Below are 21,328 nucleotides of genomic sequence, written 5' to 3'. Positions count from 1 at the left end.
GAGATACTGGATCTCTCGAGGATAACACTTGCTCCCGAACGAATATTGACCGGTTCTGCTCGAGCAGTGAACAGATTGAATTCGTATCGTCTTCCCGCGGGACTTGCTCGAGAAACGTGTCCCTCGACGCTGCTTCAATGGCAGGCGATCCATCCCTCGAGCTTTCCGTTGAATGGGCGTGGCGACGGAACACCGTGATGCTCGACCATCAGAAAGCAGAGACGGGCGACCTCCCGATGACTCGTCAGTGAAGTTTCTCTCGTTCTAATCGACGTTCAGACGTTTCACTTGCTTTCACAGGTCAGCGCGGCCACAAGGCCTCCAGTCGCGACTCGTCAACCCGGAACATCCACTACTTAGTTTCGATGTGCAAAGCTCAAAAGTGAAAACGCCTTCTCGCGCTCAGGCCTCGCTCTTGTACCACGCGCTGATCAAGCTCATACCTCGAGGCGCAAGAACGCTCGGACATCGTCGATTGAACGAGGCTCCAGCTCTGTTCGATAAGAACGCTCCTCGAGAGAATGTCGTGCTTTCCTCCTTTCACACTTCACCAGTATGCCCAACTCCACGACACCCAGACCGTCTATCCCAGCTCAGAGCGACGAGGAGGAGCTAGAAACGATACCCTCTTTCGCGTGGGGAGCCTACGCGCACTTCTTGACGCCGAAGGTTGCAGAGTTCTTCGAAAGGAGAAAAGAGACGATACCGCTCGTCGTTGGCAGTGGTGAGTTGGCTCTATCTCTCTCCTCAAGTAGCAGGTTCCGGGTTGATGTCTGAGTCTCCAGCTGTGATGTCACTCGTAACGAGGTTGAATTTTGCGAGACAGGAATCGCGGGTTCTCGGACACGATCCGTTCCTCAATTCGTGGTACACGACTCATTGGCCTATCGTGAGTTGATTCAGCTCTATAGTGCTGTCATCGCTGACCAGATACACGCGCAACTGGACAGACTGCGGGAGTTACAAGCATCAATCGCCAACTCAGCTCGAAGACTGAGAAACAGCTCGAACGTTACCTTGCATACAAAGAGAAAGCAAGCGACATTTCAGAGTCAGCGGTGAGCAATCGCTTTCCCCGAAGCGCCATCGTCTCGAGTGCTGATCATTGTTCCCGTTCGAAGCCGTCGATTTATTTCGGTCCGACCTCCCGCGTGTGAGCATCGAACGCCTGCCTACCATCCGGCCGTGGAAAGAACTGATGTCGTTGCTTCTCGATAGTCAACATGCGCCCAAAGTCGAAGTCGAAGTATCCGTCTCGTCAATGAAGTTGAATCTGGAGCAAGACGAGGCAAAATTGATGTGGTCGGCAGTCCTCCTCTCCGACGACCACCCAATCCTAGCCTGGCAATTGCCCGCCATTGCTGTTCTCGCGACAAACGACCTCCTCAGAGCGCAGTATGCGGGACACCTACCTTACCTCGCCGTGACGTTAACTGTCGCGTTGCGGGTGTGGGCTCGGATCGTCCCGGATCGACCTATCCGACGTGACGAGTTCCTGAAGGCGCAACAGATATTCCTGAAGAGCAACCCTCCACTGGTTTCGGAAACGTTTAGCCAAGACTTCACCAACAAAATGTCCAACGAGAAAATCTGGCTCATCGACAACTTCCTGAAGGAAACGTATCGAGCACCTCAGGGTATCGCGGCCGCCGGACTCATCGAGGTCCGAGACTTCCTGGTACGTCTAGAGGCCCCTGAGTCGTCGTCGATTCGATACTGACTCAAATTTTTCCCGTCTACGCCGAAAGTTGAATCACAATGTCGTTGCCCCCCTACCCATCCCTCCCCCTTCCTCATCGCGGCAGCGATCTCCTCCACCATCAGATCGGTCATCGAGAAAACGTCAACGTACCTCTGAATCTCTCGGCAAAAACCCTTTCCTACCTTGTCCTCGCTGGGACGTTTGAATAGCGTCCTCTAGGCTCCCTGTTCGTTCGTTCTGTCCTTGTTCTATTTATTCTGTTCGAAACTTGTCGAGAAGCCAAATCGAGTCGCTGCAGCTGGTTCTGTAGCATTTTCTTGGAAGTTCGTTGATTTCTCGTTTCGAAAGAAGAAACCTCCGGCGTGTCTCTCGTCACCGATTCCCCTCGAAAGCTGAATGTCGAATGAGCATCTATTGCGATTACTCCCTAATCACGCTGCTCAAAGCCTTGACGCCCTGCTTCACTCCGTCCCATTCTTTCCCCTCTTTCTTCCCCAACTCCTCCTCAGCCGCTGCCACTGTCGCTCTCAGTATTTCGCAGACCTCCTTCTTCTCCTCCTGGTGCTCTGAAGTGGCGCTCTTGATCGTCGTGATCAGAAGAGTGCAGACATTCGAAATCATTTCTGGTGGAATCTTCGCTGTTGATCCTTCTGCTGATCTCGTCGATGAGGGTGAGATCGATGAAAGGTAGGAGACGAGCATGTCGAGTGACGTTGTAGGCTCGCCAGAGGGAGTAGGAGTTGGTCGAGTTACGACGGTCGTTGAAGAATCATCTTCTTGCTGCTCGATCGAAGCGGAAGGCGTCGTAATCGCATCTGTACTATCTCGATGCAGAAGCGTAGAGAGAACGATTGAAGCTGTCAAGAGAAGAGCGAATCGTGTGTGAGCGAAACCGACGAGCTCAGATGGAGGGTATCGACTAAACGTACCTCCTCGTTCACCACCTGCTCCTCCAGATAGCAAGCTGAGGGCGACGATACCCTCGTTGACGAGAACCGGGTACTTTCCACTCAGTCGAACTTGTTCACTAATCGCCTTGACGACAGCCTCATTCCGTAGGATCGTTTCCCTCGCTTCAGCGACCGATGCTTCGTTCTCTGAAGACGTTGGCGAAGTCGCGAAGAGCGATTTGACGAGGTTGATCAAGACTCGAGTCGATTCTGAACGAAGTTGGAGTTCGTCGGTTCGTTTAATCAGAGCGAGAATGAGGTCGAGGGGCGATTCCTCGGAGGTTTCGAATGTAGAGATAACGTCGAGTGAGCTGGGAACTAATGCAGGACGCGGAGGGGGGTCAGCTCTGACTAAGAGTGACAGAGACTCAGAGAACGAAAAGAGCTTACTGTTCGAGCTCGTGAGATGTTTCAGTAGTCCGACGACACACATCTGTAGCGGTTTGACGATATCGAGTGATGGTGCGAGGAGGCGAGAAATCGTTGGAAGTATCCGAGTTGCAGAAACTAGAGGCCTATTCCTGACTGTTGTGAGGGTCGCTTCCTCCGATTCAGTAACATATCGAAAGATCGGACTCAAGTGACTGCGACACTCACGTGGGATAGCGAGATGTCGCATTAGACTGACGACGCCGTACAAGATTTGGGTGTTCTCGCCTGCTCGTCCTTGCGCTTGTCCTCCTCCACCAGGTTGCGTCGGAGGTGGAGGTGCGAGTGCAGCTGGTACTCGAGCCTCGATGATGCTTGCAAGAAGCCCCTCCAGTTGATAGTCATGCACGAGACTCTCAACATATTCATCTGCAATCTCGAACGATCAGTTCTCTGTCTGAAGATTCCGAAAGAGAGAGGAGAGGGACTCACCTGATCTCCCCAATCCCGCCAACATATGACTCGCACAAACCATCAAATCTTCTCTCGTCCTCCCGTTCGCTCCTTCTTCCAGCCAACCCACTAGTTTATCGATTAACCAATTCCCTCCTTTTCCGGTCCCTGCAGATCCTCCGACGCGCCACAACTCGTGCATCACGTTATCATCATTCATCCCTTCGACGATCGCTCGAACCGTCGAAGCTTTCACGACTTCAAACGTTTTCTCAAGACGTTGCTTTTCTTTTGGAGTTCTCGTCCATTCCGAGGGCGGAGAGGCGTACTCGATGAATTCGATAAGCTGCGAGAGTAGAGATGGAGAATCGTCGGAATATGAGGAGAGGGAGATCGTTTGTTTGTGGACGTCGTGAGCGAGGGTTAGGGATTCGAGGAGAGAGGAAGAGATTGAGAGCAGTTCGATACAGGTGTCTAGGTGAGAGTCTTCCTCTTCATCATCATCCTGATCGTTTGATTCGATAGCAAGTTCGGAAAGCGAAGGAAGGAGTTCTGTCGGCTGCAAGGCGGAGGTCGAGGGAGAAATTGGAATAGAGAGGAGAATCGAGGCCAAGATGGGAATCCCTTCTTCCGACGGGAACCGAGAGTTGTCTACATTGTGCGAGCTCGTGAGTCTTTCTCGTTCCTAACGAGACAAAGAACCGAAACGACTCACCTTCAGACAGAACATCCTCTAGAACGTTCATTGTCCAACCAGCGATCGTTTCACCCAACTCTAGCCGCTCATCCCATTCTTCTTCTACCACATTCAGTTCTCTCGGACGTAGAGTGTGCATTCCGACGAAATAGACGGGTTTCGCTGAGGCAGAATTCGGTCGGTTGTCGACGAGGGAGAGTAAAGATCGAAGGATTTCCGGTCGAGCAAGCTCTTTTCGTATAGGGTCTGTAGACATTATACGAGGAGCGTCAGACCTGGTTCTGGAAGTTCGCAGAGATCGGAATGGAGGAGGGACGTACGGAATTTGAGAGACGAGTTTAGCATCGCTCCGACTGCTGCTCTCATCATCTTCAGCTCGTCAATCAGTAATGCCTTCCTCCCATTATCGACCTGTCCGTCTGACGACAGTGTGACGAAGTCGATGATCTTTGAAATCAATAGCGGGATATTCGAATCGAGAACGATTTGGCGATTTTCATCTGTCAAGCGCCCAAGGCCCACATGCCTCCTCAGTCTCTTTGTACTACTTGCGACAGAGAAAGACTGTGACTCACCGTGGTCGAAACAGGCGTTCCCGACGACCCTACAAAGCTCCATCTTTACTTTGACTGAACCGTCGATTCCTCGTTCCATCAGTTTCCCAATCGACGGGATAGCTTTCGTCTCGGTCCCCAAACTAGTTCTTAGTTCATCTGTATCGTACACGGTCGAATCAGCGGCCCGAAACGTCGCAAAGGAGACGATGACTCTGCCTACGGCTCCTGAGCCCATCTGCGATCGTCTTTGCGGAGCTAGCGACTTGCTCCCATTCCTCCGGAGTGAGTTCTGTCTGCTGTGCTGACTGCTCGAGGGAGTGTGCGGCTTGAGAGAGTGGAAGGGGGAGCGAGCGAGGCGGTGGAGCTGGAAACCGAGAACGAGTGAGCGGAGGGCGTCTGAGGAGAAGCTGGTAAGTAAGCTTACGACTGATAGCGTCTCCTGACATGATCCGACCAGAATTCGACATGCACTGAGTCATCAAGAAGGGAAAGATGTTGACGGATTCTCTTTCCCTCCTCCTTTCACCTCAACTCCTCTCGAAACCCTCAAGATGAGCCGCAAGCTTCGAGTAACAGTCTTGATCTCTGGATCTGGTGAGTCCTGGTCCGATCAACACCTCAGACGGTTCGGAAGATTGACTCATCGATTCTTGATCTCTTTCGTGATCTTACTACCAGGTTCGAACTTCCAAGCTTTACTCGACGCCCTCCCCACGACCTTATCCACCGTCTCTATCACTTCTGTCATCTCTTCCCGCACCGACGCCTACGGATTAACTCGCGCTCGAACTCACTCTCAACCTTGTCCCATTCCCGCCGAAGCGTTTCCCCTCCTGAAATGGAAGAAGCAACCCGAAAACTCTGGGAAAGATCGTCAAGCGTGGGAGTTGGACTTGGCGACAAAAATCAAAGAAACGAGACCGGATTTGGTCGTTCTCGCTGGATGGATGTTGATCCTTTCTGAATCGTTCCTCAATGCTCTCGTACACGACTGGGACGAAGGTTCAACACCTCTACCAACGCAGTCGAAAGTACCCGTATTGGACCCGACTTCGAGCGTTTTACCTTCGATTGAAACGAACGGTTCTTCCCCTTATCCTGCCTCTTTCGATCTATGCCGAAAACCCATCCCAATCATCAACCTTCATCCGGCACTACCTGGTCAATTCCCCGGAGCTCACGCGATCAAGGACGCTTGGGAAGCGTTTCAAGTTCCGGACGATTCAACCTTCATCACTTCTTCTCATCAAGACGCGAAAGAAGTTCTCGGGCAACTCGCCGCGGAAGGAGGAGACGAGAGATCGAAACAGGAGAAGGAGGAGGCACTGCCGAATAAGAGGAGGATCACGAAGACGGGGTTGATGATTCATCGAGTGATTCCATTGTTGGATGCGGGAGAACCGGTCGTCGTGAGAGAGGTGGAAATGATCGAGGGAGAGTCGTTGGAGGGATTGGAAGAGAGGATACACAAGGTCGAACATGAGGCGATCGTCGAGGCTGTCGGGGTTTGCGAGAAATTGATAAGGAGTGGAGAATGGTGGGATAAAAAGGATGTAGGCAGGGATTAGGCCTACAGTAGGGACTCAGACAGTTCCATAGCCTTCCAACGAGAACTCTCAAGTCATTACAGGAGTACAAGGTCCGGCAGGAGAGGAGAAAAGAACTTACTTGCGGTTTATCCCACCTTGAGCTCTCCAGCCTTCCCTTGTTCCCGCCGGCCTTTTAACTCTTGGCAGCGGCATGGTCACGCTACCTGAGATGGCGCCGTTCTTCGCTCGAGCACGACGAACAGCTTTCAAGTCGCAGCGATTTCCTTTTCGAATGGTGAAATTCGCTCATAACGCTGGTATTATTCTTTGAGCTCTTACTGAGACTTGACAAGGCTCTCGTTGCACTCGCGGTCTGCGAAAGAAAACTGTGCGAAATTGATCAAGAAAATTCGAAATCTCTCGTTCGCTTCAATCCGACCTCACCTCGCCTCTCATACCCGCAAATTCGACCCGCAGAACTCTATAGAACAGCATGGTGAATCCTAGACAGCGTCGCAAAAACCGATCAGGAGGACGGCTAAAAACTTCCAAACAATCTTTGAAGGTGCGTTCCCTCAGCTCTGTCCCTTCCTGGCCGTTCTGTGAGTGTCAGGGCTGATCGAGGGTGATGTGAATACTATTCAGAACAAGCACAAGGTCATCGTAAAGGGTCCCGAGGTGTTGGCGAAGAACTGGGATAAAACGTTAGTTCTCCCTCTGCTGTTCGTATTGGGGACCGTGTAATTGGGGTCTGACATTGCTGGATGCTCCTTCATATCGCTTTTACAGAAAGACGGTCCGACAAAAGTGAGTTCTTCTCGATTCTTCCTCTTTCGATTTCTCGTCGCTGAACATTCTCCTTCCTTGCATCTAGCTACGCCGCACTAGGTCTCCTAGGTACTCTAGACCCTCGACAAGTAGGAGGACTCGAACCCTCTCTCGACCACGTCCCTTACGCCGTCCGATCAGCTACGAACCCGACAACTCTCGAAGAACTAGACGAGATCGTTCCCGAAGCGTACGAGTCTTCTTCCGATGAAGAAGATGAAGAGGAGATCAGCAGCAGTGGAAAGAAGGGAAAGAAATCGAGCAAGGGAAAGGGAAAGGAGAAGGAAAAGGAACAGAAACAGGAGAAATTGGCACCTGGAATGGCGAGGATCATTCGAGATGAGAATGGAAATGTACTCAAGATCGTCGTCGGAACTGAAGACGGTGCGGAAGTAGAGGAGGATATCGTTGCTCCGAATCGAGGCGGAGCAGATTCAGATTCGGAGGAGGAAGATTCGGATGAAGAGGAGGAGGCTGAGGAGAAACCGTGGGGAGAACCTATGAAGGATTGGGACGTCACAGAGGACAAGTTCGTCGACGAGGATGAGGAGATGGAGGATGAGGAAGAGAAGGATCCGAGAAAGTTCAAACAGGGAATCCCGATTGAAGGAGCTTTGAAACGAGTTCATGCGAAGACGGATGTCGTACGAGGTGAGCCTACTCTTACTCTCGTTGTATGGAGTTGAAGCTGATCTCGTTTGCGACTTCAGCTCTTGAGGAACGAGCAGCGCAAAAGACCAAAGTGATTCGACACTCTTCCGAATTCGAAAAGGATTGGCTCGTCTCACTAGTCGAGAAGTACGACGAGGATATCGCGAAGATGGCACGGGATAGGAAAGCGAACGTCTGGCAAAAGACGCCGGGAGAGCTGAGGAGAATGTGAGTTTCGAGGTTTATCAGCGTCAGGTCTTGGACAATCCGCTGATCCATCTCGATCTTCGTAGGATCAACAAAGCTGGAGGGTTCGAAAAGCTGAGGGCAGCTGCTCGTGCCTAGGCCGTCGTCTTTCTTCTCGGTTTGTATCGCTAGATCGCATTTTTCCTTTCTTTTCGTTCGCTACTTCGAGTCTATTGATGTATTGCCACTTCTATTGTTGCCCTCGATCGTATATGCCTCTCACATTGACCGAGAAAGGCGCCGGCAAGCGAGAACCTGCGATACCGAACCTGAAAGACCTGTCGAATCCTCAACTCGTCTCGAAACTCTATACTCGCTAAACTACGGTGCCAACAAGAAAGTGACACAGAATGATGATACTATTACTCGACAGTACAAATTCGACGACTGCAGAGAAGGGACAGATTAAAAGATCCGGGAGAGAACGAATTCAACAAACGACACATTTCAATCCGCGGCAGAAGAAGACGAGACAAACAAGAGAAGGACGAAACTCATCACACTGGAGAAGCACAACCAAAGGAAGAAGCCGCGCCAGCACTGATTGCTTCGCGAAGATCGGTACCAGCTACAAAGTAAGAAAATCGTTCGAGTCAATTTCGTACCATCTCAGTCGTCGTCCCGCTGTGCGAAGGAAGAACATTCGGGACTTACTAGCCCAGAGACCGAGTCCCGCCGTTGCGAGTGATGCCAGGAACCATAGGAAGAGGAGAGATCTGGTTTTTGGAGAAGAAAAGGTATGTTAAGCACGAACGCGAGGGAAACGAGGAAGCTGGGGACGTACTTGAGGACAACCCGCTTAGATCCGCCTAGGAACGCTCCACGTCGCCAACGAGACTGCAAAAGGTGAATATGCGTCAGTCACATTGTGTCGCGAAATAATTTCAGTTTTGTCTGATAGACGGCTTCTTTAGGAGAACCGGAGGTTCGTCGAAGACGGCTTCTTCGAAGTTTAGCTGGAAAGTGAGAGTAGCTTACGAGAGACCTCCAAGTATCATGTTGTCGTGGCGCAACTCCAGGAGTCGTAAACGGTTCGTCAAGGCCCATCGCGTCGATTTTCATAAGTAGACCAAGCAGTAAGGCCGGAGGGAAGGTGTAGGAGAACTGGAAGATGCATGCGGCGGCTACGAGACCGGAAAGGGTTCCGACCGAAGGAATCGCGGATCCGATCACGAATGCCGCGCCCCAGAAGAGGATGACCATTGGTACCCAGAGTACGTGCCCTCGCTTGGTCATTAGGGGAGGCTGTGATACGAATAGCAGAGTGTCAGTAGTCTGACACACATTGTAGACCAAAGACGGGAGGAAAGCAAGGTCTCAAGAGCAGCGAGATCGACTTACGCCTTTCAACAAGTTCTCAATCAGATTGACGTACAAAACTTTGAGCCCGATGTTACCGTAGAGGGTGGCCGCAATGAGTCCCGTGATGAGGGCGAGAACGTTGCCAACGGTTTGCCATCTAAGCGAGGGCAAAGAATCAGAAAAACGCTCGGACCTAAAAAATCGGAAACTTACGAGTACTTGGAGACGCCCTGGTAAGCCAACGCCAGTGTGTACTGGCCTTGAAAGCTATAAACGAAGACCCCGTAAAGAAGATACGCGACCTAGAGGACGAAGAGTGTCAGAAATAGGCAAAGAAAGAAATCTTTCGACCTGTGATATCGCGGTTGGGACCTTGTCTCGTTACGAGGAGACGTTCTTATCCGATTTGTATCTGACTCAACCGTTCGAAAGCGCAGAGAAACGTACGATGATGAGCAATTGAGCAACGGCCATCCCTTTGATGAAATCTCGCGGTCGACGCATTTCTGCCATGATTTCTGGAAAGATCATAGCCCCTCCACTAGAACGATCGTGTGTCAGCTTGACGGCTTGGGTTGAACAGCGGATCAAGTGAGCTTACTAGGCAAAGATCCTAGCGGTGACAGAGTTCGAAGCGTCAGTATAGAAGACATCTCGGTGTAACGACCTGGAGCTCTTACATGTTGAATACACCATTCTGTTCGATACCGCTGGAGTCAATAACATTGTGGGGACTGAAGAGAAAGCCCCGAACTCACAACTTGCGCGAAAATCGGAAGTGAAACAACGGCGACGACCTTGGGAGGGCCCGAGTAGTCGATTCCGGATGCTTTCGCAGCAGCGTAGTTCGGAGGAGAGTGAGCGACAAAACCCATACTGAGGAAGATGATCAGAAGGTTGATCCAGATCGAAACGTTTGCGAGAGAACCAATTCCCTGTAAAGTTCGCTCGTTCAGCGCTCGGATCACATTGTGGTGAAGAGATAAGGAGCTCTCTTTACCTTGAGTGTACGGATCTGGCCCGTCACCATGCCACACAGCGCCCAGATCACCACGCAGACGCTGAAGCAGAGAGTGTGACCTCCCGGGGCGCCATTGATGATTTGCGAGAGACCTTGACCGTTACTCAAGCACTAGAAATGACTCAGAATTGTTCGTGTCAGCACGAACTAACGAGGAAAGAGGAGGGAAACCCGACGTGCGATCAAGCCGACATTGAGCACAAGCTGAACAAGCTGAAGGAAAGACGAGAGATATCGAGCCCAAGTTCCGAAGACACGCTGACCCAAGTCTCCATAGAGTTTGACGGGATAGCGGACCGAATCGAGTCGAAGGAAGACTAGGTAGAGCGCGTACCCTCCGAGGAAAGCGAAGACGCCGAAAAGCAAGTAGAGGATGATTCCGGGCGCCATTCCGATCGAGGCGATACTGTAGGGTGCGTTGAAAGGTCCCAAGCTGGAGAAATGAAGATCGGAAGGAGGACGGGGTGAGAACAGGAAGAGGTGAGCTCGGAGTCAGCTCAGGGTCGAAAGAGATTGGTGAGAGGAGCTTGCGAACGGAGAGAGAAAGGAAGTGTGAAGAGGAGCTTACATGTCACAGGTGATGAGGTAGAACACGGACGCCCAACCTGCCTGTCTCAAAACTCGCCTAGCATTCACCAGAGCGACATCTCGTTCGCTCAATCCGACGAGCTGCTCATCCTGCTCTTCTGCGATTCTCGCTTCCGTGACGACCCCATCGTCGCTTCCTTTCTTGTCTCCTTTGATCGTATGGACGAGGGAAGAGATTCCCGCTGAGTGAATGACGGTTTTGTCTTGATCTTCGTGAGCTCGTTGCATTCGAGCCCAATGCAAGTATTCGGCGAAGGACGGGTTGTGGTTCGCTGAGAGAGAAGTCATGTCAGTCAGATGTATATGGTGTGGTCGGTAGAAGGGGACAGGAGAGACTCACCGTCGTAACGAGGCGAGCTCTTGTCATCGTGAAACTGTTTTTCGCTTTCGTTCAGCTCGAGTTGAGGATCTGCGGCTCCAGCTAAAGCGGCTGCTTGCATCGTGTCGAGTACTGTATGTAGATGCGTCGAATCGGAAAGAGAAGAGGTGAGAGGTGGGGAGAGAGAGAGTTGTCAGCCGCACTTCGGAACTTGCGATTGAGCTTGCGAGATAACGTGAAATCGTGAGAGTTTGAACCGCGTGGATATCGAAGTTTTGAGCTAAAATCGGTAGCTTGTCACTGCGAACCAAACTTGAAGAATTTGACATTTCTTCTCGTTATTTTTAGCTTCAATGATTTCGTAATCCCGCCGAGTCCTCTGATCAGCTCTGTGCAAATCGATTGAGTGGATGATCACGGATACGCTGACCTCGTGCGAGACTCGCCTTACACGAGAACGGGAAACGATGCTCCACGAGTTGAAATCTGAAGAAAACGCACGGATTACAACATCTTGCGATACCTTAAGCATTTCCTGCCGTCGCTCCGCTCTGAGTGACCCCATCTGTCTCGGCAATCCATTTTTTCGTAGCCTCGTTGACCTCGTCGTCGTTGTCGATAAACAGGCGGAATTCCCTCTCTTTCTTGTAGTTGAACCAAGACTGTCGCGCGATCGTCAAGACTGTGAGCTACCGATTCTCGGCGGTAGTGCAAGCTGGGACGTACCACTCCGACAAGGTAGGGCATCGCTTCCGCTGTCTCAGCGCTCACACATTGTTCCAACCAACCCAGGCGTTCCTCGATCGGTCCCTCCCACCCGTTTCCCGTCTCTCCAATCGCGAATAGAATCTTGCCGTCTTTGCAGTACTTGTCGTAGAGAGGTTTCATATGGTCGAGGAAAGATTCGGTCTTCGATTGGGGATAATAATCGATACCGAGTAGATGAACCGTCGAGAGATCATCGGGCATGAAAGCGACGTAGTCCTCCAACGAACTGGCGACGTTCGGAGTGAACTATCGAAAAGCGAGGTCAGCCATTAACCTTACAGTAGAGTAGGGGACTCGTAGACGTACAAACATCTTTACTTTCTCGTTATCCTTGACAGCTTCAGCCACCGCGGCCCATCCTTCCTTGAAGTCATCTTTGTCGCCCTTGTACATTCCATCCGTCTGATACCAGTTGACCTCGTGTGCGAACCTCAATTGAACTTCAATCCCTTCGCCCGTGAATTGTTTCATCACTTTTGCGATCGCGAGAGCTTGGAAATTGTCGTCTTTCGTTAATCCTTTCCAACCTGTCGACGAAGCTGAGATCAGCTTCTCGCAAAAGGACCAAGGCTCTATATTAGCTCACCTTTCGTCGGCATTACAGCTCTGCAAATTGAGGACAAAATCAGCTACGTCGAAAGTAAAGTGAGAGAAAGAGCAACTGACGGTTGGAAGATACAGTTACAAGCCTTGATATCGTCCATCTGCGAGAGCAACTGTGCTCCATCCCACTCCTCTGACTCTGGTAATTGAGCGTACCATCCATAAAAAGAGCTTTTGATACCGAGCCCCTCCGTGATCTTCTTCATGTCCTGATTCGTGTAGTCCGGTAGGAATCCAATCCCAATATTGTTTCGAGCTAGACCGTGCAGCTTTATTGACGAGGAAGAGCTCGATGAAGTATTTGAGGGAGAACTGGAGGAGGAAGGGGAACTTGTCGAGCTTGAAGCGGTCGAAGTAGCGGAGGATACCGATGTCCCTACTTGACTACTGCCAGTGGTCACCGTCACGGTCTTTGGACCAGAGCCGAGATCGCTTGGAGAGGAGGACGAAGGAGAACTTGAAGAAGCGTCGGGCTTCCACACATAGAGCGCATATCCACCGACGGCAAAGAAAGCGATCCCGAGAGCGACTCCGAGGAAGCACGTCAGGCCTGACCTGGGCGAAGAGGGTGGTTGCGACAAGGAATCGGGACGAATCTCAGAAGTCGAGAGCGAGAACGAAGTCGATCCGCGCTTCTTTTCCTTCCGCGCGCTCTTCTCGTTCAGTCGTTTTCCACCGTCCGAGTCAGATTCACCCTACTTTCATAAGTTCCGGTCGAGAGGAAGATGAGTTGTACGAACAAGAATCAAAACCGCTCAATGAGAGAACTAACCGTTTCCGACTCTGCTCCATCTCCCGAGCTACTCGTCGATACATGTTTGTAAGCTCGAACTTTACGACTTCGCGCTGTTCTTCTGCTTCTTGGCCTGCGAGGTCGGGATCTTTCTCGGTAGTCGTCCTCGCTTGATCCGAGCGAGTCGGAACTGTGGCTCATACTCGAGTCGGAGTATTCGTAGCGGGACTGCCTCATTCGGGACTCCTGAACGAAGTAGGAGATGTAGACCAGAGCAGGATTTGGACATCATGGCGCTCGAGCGTCTTTGTCGAGAGAGGGGTTCGGGAGAGATGAAGGGATCTGAACTCCGGAGCTGTTCCGCGGTCGAGCTAGACGTTGCCTGCCGCTGATGCTGATGATGTCGATTGTCGCTAGCGTGAGAAACAACCTAGGCAGATTCGGTCGGGGTTTGATTTCGGAGATCAAATCAGAGAAATTTCGCGCCGATGGGCGATGCAATTCAAACGTTGCTTTCTCTCCTTTCTTCCACACCATTGGCCTGCCCGATACAAGATCGCAATGATCCCACCCGACTACCCTCGACTGCCTCACTCGTACCGGCTTCAGAGGAGCGAGATCAAGAATGTTTCGGAATCGATCTCGGGAACGTCATCTACCACTAGACTCAGAGCTGCCGCCGCTCTCGTACTCGCAGCTCATGCAGGAGAAGATCGATATACATTTGCGGTCGAGGAGGGACAGGCAGTAGAGGGAGAATTGGATAGGGACGCAAAGGAAGGAAAGGAGAACTTGTTGAGCGAGGTCGGTCAGGCTAAACCGCTCGAGGGAGACGAAAAGATGAGGTTACAGGTGATAGAAAGTGATGGCGGGAATAAGGACCAAAGGACACCTCTTCAGCTCGTCCCAGACGCAAAAAACTTGAAACTCTCACTCAACTACGACTCTTTCCTCCTCACTGACCTCGAAGCTCGCTGGTTCCTCTCGCACATCAGCACTGCCTACGACTCTCTCCACGGATCTCCCGATTCTGCCCCGCTATCTTCGATCAAGCTCGCCCCTTCTTCCGAATCTTCCTCCCTTGCGAAACTTTCCCGAGCTCCTCCCCCTCCACAAGCCTATCCCGATGACTGTACTACCCTTCCCTCTTTCGTACTCAACGCGGCAAAGCTTTACTCGGGCGATCCCGCTCTCCACTTCGCCCCTTCACCCGATTTCTCTTCGTCAGAAGATTTCATCCTTTCCTTCTCCCAGCTCGTCCACCTCTCCCGCTTCCTCGCTCAATCGCTTCTCGCCTCAGTATCCGACAAAGTATCAGCCTCGCCCTGCGATTACGTCGTCCCTCTCTGTATCGACAAATCGCCAGAAATGATCCTCTCGATGGTCGCGATTTCGCTCGCTGGATTCGGATACCTCGCTCTCGAACCGAGTTGGCCAGAAGGTCGAAAGAAGACGATCCTGAGCGAGTTGTCAAAGGAAGGGAAATTGGCTGGGGTTGGAATCGTACAAAGCACGGAAGGAGAAAGCGAGAAATGGAAGAATTGGAAACTGGCAGAAGGCGACGATCGCCCACTCCTGAGCAACGTTGTCGACCCACGTCAAGTTTTACGAGACCTCAAGTCGATCAATCTCGAGACATTGGAGGAGGACTACCCGATAAAAGAGAGGGAATGGATCTCGCCTCGACCAGACGGAATCGCTTACGTTATCTACACGAGCGGTACGACTGGTGTGCCGAAAGGGATTGAAGTACAACACCGTAACGTCGCGGCATTTTTAAGGCGAGTTCCACCTTCCATTCAGCGATCGAATTCGATCCGAGCTGAAACCGGTGAGAATTCTCGACAGGAACTATCGAGACGTTTTCGGACGAGCTAGAGGCGAGAGAGTCTTACAGTTCCCGAGTTACTCGTTTGACGTGAGCGTAATGAACATCTGGGATACCCTCGCTGTAAGTTCCTCATTTTCTCTATCGCTTGACTGCGAAAGCTGACCTCGTACGCTCTTTCAGCACGGCGCAACCGTCTGCGTCACGAGTCCCTCCTCTCTATTCTCCGACCTCGCCGGCTCGATTCTCCGCCTAAACTGCACCCTCGTCGATCTAACCCCGACGATTTCTTCCCTCCTTTTCGAACACGCCGAAGCTCAACCTCGCGAAGGAGAAACGGCGAAACAAGCGTGGGAGCGAGCAGGGTTCCGGATCAAACAGGTAAATACTGGTGGGGAGAAAGTTGAGAAAGCCGTGAGGGAACGGTGGAGAGAACGAGGGGTTAGAGTCGTCATCGATTATGGACCTACGTGTGTTCACTCACTTTGATTACTGTGTTCTACAACAGAGCTGACTACGGAGTGACTGCAGGGAAACGACGGTCGGAGTAGTTTCGAATCAATCTCTCGACCCAACTCCTTCGAACGGACTTCCGATCGGTCGACCTACCGGACTCACTAGGATTCACATCCTCTCGACTTCTTCGATCTCTCCCGTCCCTCTAGGCTGCATCGGTGAGATCTGCGTCACGGGAGAACAAGTCACTCCAGGTTACATCCGAAAACAACTCAACGAAGGAGTCTTCTTCGATCTGAACGATGAACAAGCGAAACTTCTCGGAATCGAGAGTGATAGGAAGGAGGAGAGACGACTGTACAGAACGGGTGATCTGGGAAGATGGTTGGCGGACGAAGAAGGGAACATCGAGTGTTTGGGAAGAAAAGACGGACAAGTCAAGGTCAACGGTCTTCGGTAAGCCTCACTCCCTCGTTCTTCCATCAGTCAGGATCTAACGTAGCTCGACAGTATCGAGATCGGAGAAATCGAAGAACACCTCTCGGCGAAAACGAATCCCGCCATCGTTCGAGGAATCGTCGACAAATTCGAAACGGACAACATCGCTCCCTCCCTCGTCGCCTTTCTCGAGCTCTCACCTCCTTACCTCTCCCAGCACAACGCGACAAGTCCAGAAGATGCTTCAAATCTCGTTCATCCTTTCACCTCTTCGTCCGAATTCATCGACCTCACTTCGACGCTCTCGAAAGCTCTCGGCGAGAAAGTCCCGCATTATATGGTCCCTCGATACTGGCTCGCCGTGAGTAGGATCCCGACAGCCGGAATGGGGAAAGCCGATCGGAAGACTCTTCGAGGGTTAGCTGAGAAGCACGATTTCCGAAGTAGGAGGTCGCAGAAGAGTCGCGGAACGGAGAAGAAGCAGGAGAAACCTCAGACGAATGATAAGTATCACGCTGCGGCGAGAAAAGCCTGGGCGAGAGTCCTCAAGCTCGACGAGCAGGAGATTGGAGACGACGACGGGTTCACCGAGCTCGGAGGAGATTCGATCAGGTTCATGAGGATCGTTAGCGTTCTACGGTCCGATGGCTGGCACGTCGGATTCCGGCAGCTAGGCGAGGCGAGAAAATTAGGAGAATGCGCGGCCGTCTTGAGGGAATCTGAATCGCAAAACTCGGCGGTGAACGGAAACGGAGCGAATCAAGAACAAGTATACAAACCGTTCTCTCTCATTCAAGCCGACCTCGTCGAACCTCTCCTCCAAGAGCTTACCTCCTCAAATGATTCGAGACTCTCTCGTTCTTCGATCTCCGACATCTATCCGACTGCTCCCTCTCAAGACGCCCTCCTCGCTCCTTCTTTCGACTCCCCAGTCGGTCACTACTACGCTCAAGCGATCTACTCCGTCAAGACCGATATCGAAACTTCGAAACTCGAGGAAGCGATTGAACGGCTCATCGAACGACATGAGGTCCTCAGAACTGTCTTTGTCCTTCCGGAGACACTAGGAACAACGGCTCAAGTCGTCCTCGCGAAGGAGGATGAGCAAGTCAAGAGGGCATCAAAGGTGAAGAGGGTCGAAGTTGAGCGGGAAAGCGAGTGGGATTCGACGGTCTCCGTATGTCCTTTTTTCTTGAGCCTTCATTCTTGACCTGCTCACTGAGACGTCTTACGACTACAGAGCTGGCTTTCATCAGACCGAGAAAGGTTCGCATTCAAATGGGGTCAACTTCACGTTTCTTTCGCTATCTTCTCGGACGAAGCCGGTACCCGAAAACTCGGATGGGGTCTCCATCATGCCATGAGGTGAGCTCTCTCCTCCATCAGCGTGCTTAATGCCGATCTAATCGAGTTTGAGTCCACAGTGACGGTTGGACTCTCGAACTCTTGACCGCGGACCTTCGAGCTCTCTGCTACGATCTCGACCTTCCCTCTCGCCCTCCCTTCAGCTCCTTCGTATCATGGTGGTCTAGCGAGAGAGAACCTCCTTCCTCGACCGCCGAATTATGGCGTTCGCAACTTTCAGGCGCAAAACCTCTTCACTGGCCCTCTCAAGATCCTCTCAACGGCGAAATGCTCGCTACTACTGCCGCCGCAATCTTCCACTGGACAGGTGACCTCTCCGGACTATCACAACGGAACGGGATCACACCTGCGATCGCATCCCGACTAGCGACTTCCCTCGCACTCGCTCATCACGCTGATTCGAAGGATGTCACGCTCGGAATCGTCCGTTCTGGACGAGATATCGACGTCGACCTCGCCGACACCATGATCGGACCTTGTGTCTCTGTTCTTCCTTCCCGTCTCGTCCTCCCTCCCTCCTCGTCGACAGCCGATTCTCCTTCCCTCCTCTCCCTCGCAGAATCCGAAACTCGCTCGGACCGACTCGCGCGCCTGAACCAACGCGTGACCCTCTCCGATCTCGCACGAATCTGTTCCCTCCCCGGTCGTACCGATCTCTTCGATATTCTCGTCACTTTTCAATCCCTCGCCGAACTCGACTCTTCCGAAGAAACTCTCGCCCCCTGGCCGATCCGACAACCTCCCGAACGAATTCACATGCCTACGAACTATACGCTTTCGTTCGAGTTTACACCGGAGAAGGACGAACCGGATAAATTGGAATTGGCGTGTTATTTCGATGAGAGGATTATTGGGAAGAAGCAGGTTGAGGGTGTACTTGGAACGGTGGCGCAGGTACTAGATTATTTGACGACGGCACCTTGTACGAAAGTTGATGAACTCAAGTTGGGCGAAACGGCACCGAGAATCGAAAAGAAGAAGAAGAAAGAACCGTCCTCGCAAAGCGGAGGAGTTTCAATCTCGAAGGAGGAACGATCGAAACTAGCTCCGATCGTATCAAAACTGAAGAAAGAATGGTTCTCCGTCCTACGTCTTGACGAGTCCGAATTTGGAGATGAAGAAACTTTTGGTTCTCTCGGAGGAGATTCCGTGAGCTCTCTCCCTTCTTACTCTCTCTCTCCTTCTCGCGCAATCCTGGGCTGACCCTCCTTGTGCATGCTATAGATCTCGACGATGCGTCTAGCAGTAAGATTATCGAAAGTCGGACTCGCGATCCCAACTCAGTCGTTAGCGAAATTACCGACTTTACTTCAACAGGCGAAATGGTTGAACGATAAAGGGAATCAATAGGGGACTGTAGACACTCTCGAATAGACGTTCGCTTATATAGTGAGAAGGTAAATGTAGAATTGCTCGTGTCCAAAGATTCGAGGTGAGAGGTAGGAAAAAATCGAGAGAGAGAGCCAAAGAAAGTTACACATAGAGAAAGACGGGGATTAGGAGGAATATCGAAACGAGAGTAGTATAGAGAGAGAGAGAGAGAGAAGAGAGATACACAACAACCGAGAGAAGAGAGAGAACCCAAACCTAGCAGAAACTCGAAAAAAAAAGGAAACCAAACTCTCGAGAGCAGCAAAAACCCAATCCGCAAACTCTTCTTCAACGTCAACGTTGACCCCTAATCACTATCACTACTATCCCCATCCTCCTCTTCCTGGCTCGCCGTCCCCGCTCCTCCTGTCGTACTCTCACCACCGATCACTACTACGTCTTTCCTCCATTTATCCTCGACCAAAACTCCTTTCGCTTCCGCCGTTTTCTTTACCGCGAACCTCCAAGTTTCATTCCACTGATTCCCATCCCCATTTCCTCCTCCCGCTGCTCCTGCTGCTCCTCCGTTCAAACGTTCTCGACGACGTCTCGCCCTCTCATCCTCCTTCATTTCCGGTAAAGTCAACCTCTCAACGCTCGGTCCGGGATCATGTCTCATCTTTACGAGTGCGTTATGTACCGCTTGAGGAGTGAACGAAGGTGAACCGTGTACGAGTAAATGCGACAACGAGAGCGTGGGGAGGAGTAGAGCAGAGGGAGAGATTAGGGGTCCGGAACAATGGAGGAGTTTGAGATGGGGGAGGAAGGGAAGGGATAGATCCATTGGGTAATTCGTATCATCTATCTCTCACCACAAACACTTCTTACCGTCAGTTGAGAGGAACCAAGTGAAGGGAGAAGAGAGAGGGAAAGGGAAGAGGGGAGAGAGAACGAACCTTCAGCTTTCGCGGCGCCGAACCAAGATCCTCCAACTCGTAATTCAACCAAATTCGGACATTTCTTCAATACGTGCGTCAAACCACGTTTCGAGAGGAGGGAGGAACGCCAGAGTGTGAATTTCTTGAGGTTTTTCGCGTCGCCGAGGATTTGAAGGAGATCCGTATTCGTGATACTACACACACGCGCTCGTCAGTAGGGAGAAGGGAGAAGGGAGAGAGAGAGAGAGAGACGGGAACTTACTTGACTTCAATGAGGACTACTTCGGTTAATCGGAGAGAATGAGTAGGAGGAGAAGGTAACGTCGAAGAATCACTAGAAATCCCACATAACCTCAACGTATGAAGGTTCTTGAGAGTTCCTAAAGGTTTCACAAGCTACTCTCACCCAATCCCTCACTCATCAGCCACTGAGAACGACTGAAAGAAGAGAAGGAGAGGGAGGGAGAGAAGGGAGACTGACTTGAGATACTGCCCACATACTCATATCACGTTTAGGACGCCATCCAACATCCATCCCTTCGTGTCTTCCAGCACCACCACAATGAGGTTCACTAGATGAAGGTTCGACATCTTTGATCAAAGTTTGAAGGTTTTTCAACTAAAACCAACATCCTCCTCAGTCTCATCAGTTCATCGTTCGAGAGAGAGAGAGAGAGAGAGAGTAGAAGAGAGACGTACGTCATTGAAAGAATTACACAAAGATTGAGTCCAAGCGGCGGAATCACTCGGTAAAAACAGCGTCAACTGTAACAATTGTCTACAACTCCCGATAATCCCACACAAACTATGCATCGAATGAAACAAGAACCATCCCAACCACTGACTTGAAGTTTTACTCATACTCGCTACATCCGCCACGACAGTTCTGACGGATTTCGAAACTTCGTTACCGTGGAGAGTTCGATGGATCGCGTGGGCTTGAACTCGAGTCGAAACGGTTAATTCTCGATACAACGCCGCTCGAGCATGAGGGAGTAAGCCCTTCGAGACGAGACAGAGTTGGGACAACGAATGAAGGTCTTTACGAGGGAGAGTTGACGAGGGTCCAGTTGCGGTTGGGAGAGGAGGGAGGAGTAAATGAGAGAGAATGAGAGAGATCAATTCGGTCGAGAGTGGGGTTAGACGATCGAGGTATTGAGGGAGTTTAGCTGCAGCAGTCGGGGGAGAAGAAGATGGAGAGGGAGGTCGACCAGAAGCGGAAGAAGAAGCCGATCTTCGTGCAGATTTCTTCCCTCTCGTTGTAGTAGTTGAAGTAGTCGAAGTTGTGGAAGTTGTCGGGATTGAATTCGTAGTGTCTCCTCGACGTTTACGACGTATAGGTTTCACGATTGGTATACGAGGGTTATCGTCGTCGACCGAATCGGAATCTTCAACTAACACTCCTCCTCCTCCTCCTCCCGTTGATGAACCGGCTACTGGATGATGATCTGTAGCATTCGTAGAACTACTCCTCGCGTTACGTAATCGTGCACTACTACGTGTTGAACGAGCCATTCGGGAAGAGAGGGAGGGGAGATCGGATCGAGAGAGGAGATGACGAGGTTCCAACGAAAGATCTACGCGAGAAGGGAGGGGGAGGTCCGGGGTCACTGGAGGTATCGAGATGGTCTTGTCGTGGTCCGGGCGGTAGGTTTTACTGTCGAATGAATGGGAGA

The 21,328-nt window shown here is 51.4% G+C and overlaps 8 protein-coding genes across 8 annotated transcripts; 4 read left to right on the top strand and 4 right to left on the bottom strand.

The window, feature by feature from the left end:
• Nucleotides 1–555: 555 nt before the first annotated feature.
• JCM6883_001022 (uncharacterized protein) lies at nucleotides 556–1,907 on the top strand (the record flags this gene model as incomplete). Its single annotated transcript, XM_076630030.1, has 6 exons — nucleotides 556–724; nucleotides 786–889; nucleotides 951–1,058; nucleotides 1,122–1,153; nucleotides 1,219–1,678; nucleotides 1,749–1,907. 6 exons carry the CDS (start codon nucleotides 556–558, stop codon nucleotides 1,905–1,907), a joined length of 1,032 nt encoding a protein of 343 aa, XP_076490195.1.
• Nucleotides 1,908–2,122: 215 nt separating this feature from the next.
• JCM6883_001021 (uncharacterized protein) lies at nucleotides 2,123–5,195 on the bottom strand (the record flags this gene model as incomplete). The annotated part of the gene is made up of 10 exons (XM_076630029.1): nucleotides 2,123–2,559; nucleotides 2,632–2,970; nucleotides 3,043–3,177; nucleotides 3,250–3,450; nucleotides 3,514–4,125; nucleotides 4,190–4,417; nucleotides 4,492–4,671; nucleotides 4,747–4,884; nucleotides 4,949–5,092; nucleotides 5,153–5,195. The coding sequence occupies 10 exons, from the start codon at nucleotides 5,193–5,195 to the stop codon at nucleotides 2,123–2,125; spliced, it is 2,457 nt and encodes an 818-aa protein (XP_076490194.1).
• An 84-nt stretch (nucleotides 5,196–5,279) lies between these two features.
• On the top strand, nucleotides 5,280–6,296 carry ADE8 (phosphoribosylglycinamide formyltransferase; the record flags this gene model as incomplete). Its single annotated transcript, XM_076630028.1, has 1 exon — nucleotides 5,280–6,296. One exon carries the CDS (start codon nucleotides 5,280–5,282, stop codon nucleotides 6,294–6,296), a length of 1,017 nt encoding a protein of 338 aa, XP_076490193.1.
• A 454-nt stretch (nucleotides 6,297–6,750) lies between these two features.
• NOP16 (Nop16p) lies at nucleotides 6,751–8,081 on the top strand (the record flags this gene model as incomplete). Its single annotated transcript, XM_076630027.1, has 6 exons — nucleotides 6,751–6,822; nucleotides 6,903–6,961; nucleotides 7,047–7,064; nucleotides 7,132–7,736; nucleotides 7,796–7,964; nucleotides 8,030–8,081. 6 exons carry the CDS (start codon nucleotides 6,751–6,753, stop codon nucleotides 8,079–8,081), a joined length of 975 nt encoding a protein of 324 aa, XP_076490192.1.
• A 398-nt stretch (nucleotides 8,082–8,479) lies between these two features.
• JCM6883_001018 (uncharacterized protein) lies at nucleotides 8,480–11,333 on the bottom strand (the record flags this gene model as incomplete). Its single annotated transcript, XM_076630026.1, has 14 exons — nucleotides 8,480–8,550; nucleotides 8,637–8,698; nucleotides 8,767–8,819; nucleotides 8,961–9,227; nucleotides 9,324–9,441; nucleotides 9,498–9,586; nucleotides 9,732–9,825; nucleotides 9,886–9,897; nucleotides 9,965–9,981; nucleotides 10,043–10,219; nucleotides 10,285–10,416; nucleotides 10,486–10,738; nucleotides 10,874–11,165; nucleotides 11,234–11,333. 14 exons carry the CDS (start codon nucleotides 11,331–11,333, stop codon nucleotides 8,480–8,482), a joined length of 1,737 nt encoding a protein of 578 aa, XP_076490191.1.
• Nucleotides 11,334–11,736: 403 nt separating this feature from the next.
• JCM6883_001017 (uncharacterized protein) lies at nucleotides 11,737–13,517 on the bottom strand (the record flags this gene model as incomplete). Its single annotated transcript, XM_076630025.1, has 6 exons — nucleotides 11,737–11,874; nucleotides 11,939–12,226; nucleotides 12,287–12,507; nucleotides 12,567–12,586; nucleotides 12,647–13,278; nucleotides 13,356–13,517. The coding sequence occupies 6 exons, from the start codon at nucleotides 13,515–13,517 to the stop codon at nucleotides 11,737–11,739; spliced, it is 1,461 nt and encodes a 486-aa protein (XP_076490190.1).
• Nucleotides 13,518–13,877: 360 nt separating this feature from the next.
• Nucleotides 13,878–18,753, top strand: JCM6883_001016 (uncharacterized protein; the record flags this gene model as incomplete). Its single annotated transcript, XM_076630024.1, has 8 exons — nucleotides 13,878–15,097; nucleotides 15,165–15,267; nucleotides 15,328–15,614; nucleotides 15,676–16,056; nucleotides 16,111–17,215; nucleotides 17,279–17,403; nucleotides 17,463–18,552; nucleotides 18,628–18,753. 8 exons carry the CDS (start codon nucleotides 13,878–13,880, stop codon nucleotides 18,751–18,753), a joined length of 4,437 nt encoding a protein of 1,478 aa, XP_076490189.1.
• Nucleotides 18,754–19,081: 328 nt separating this feature from the next.
• Nucleotides 19,082–21,167, bottom strand: JCM6883_001015 (uncharacterized protein; the record flags this gene model as incomplete). The annotated part of the gene is made up of 5 exons (XM_076630023.1): nucleotides 19,082–19,575; nucleotides 19,671–19,846; nucleotides 19,915–20,048; nucleotides 20,134–20,271; nucleotides 20,352–21,167. 5 exons carry the CDS (start codon nucleotides 21,165–21,167, stop codon nucleotides 19,082–19,084), a joined length of 1,758 nt encoding a protein of 585 aa, XP_076490188.1.
• Between the last annotated feature and the right edge of the window lie 161 nt (nucleotides 21,168–21,328).

The sequence above is a fragment of the Sporobolomyces salmoneus genome (assembly GCF_050403485.1).
Source record: "Sporobolomyces salmoneus JCM6883 DNA, S_salmoneus_JCM6883_v1_ctg7, whole genome shotgun sequence".
In the NCBI taxonomy this organism is placed as follows: domain Eukaryota; kingdom Fungi; phylum Basidiomycota; class Microbotryomycetes; order Sporidiobolales; family Sporidiobolaceae; genus Sporobolomyces; species Sporobolomyces salmoneus.
This window is presented reverse-complemented; position numbering and strand designations above follow the sequence as displayed.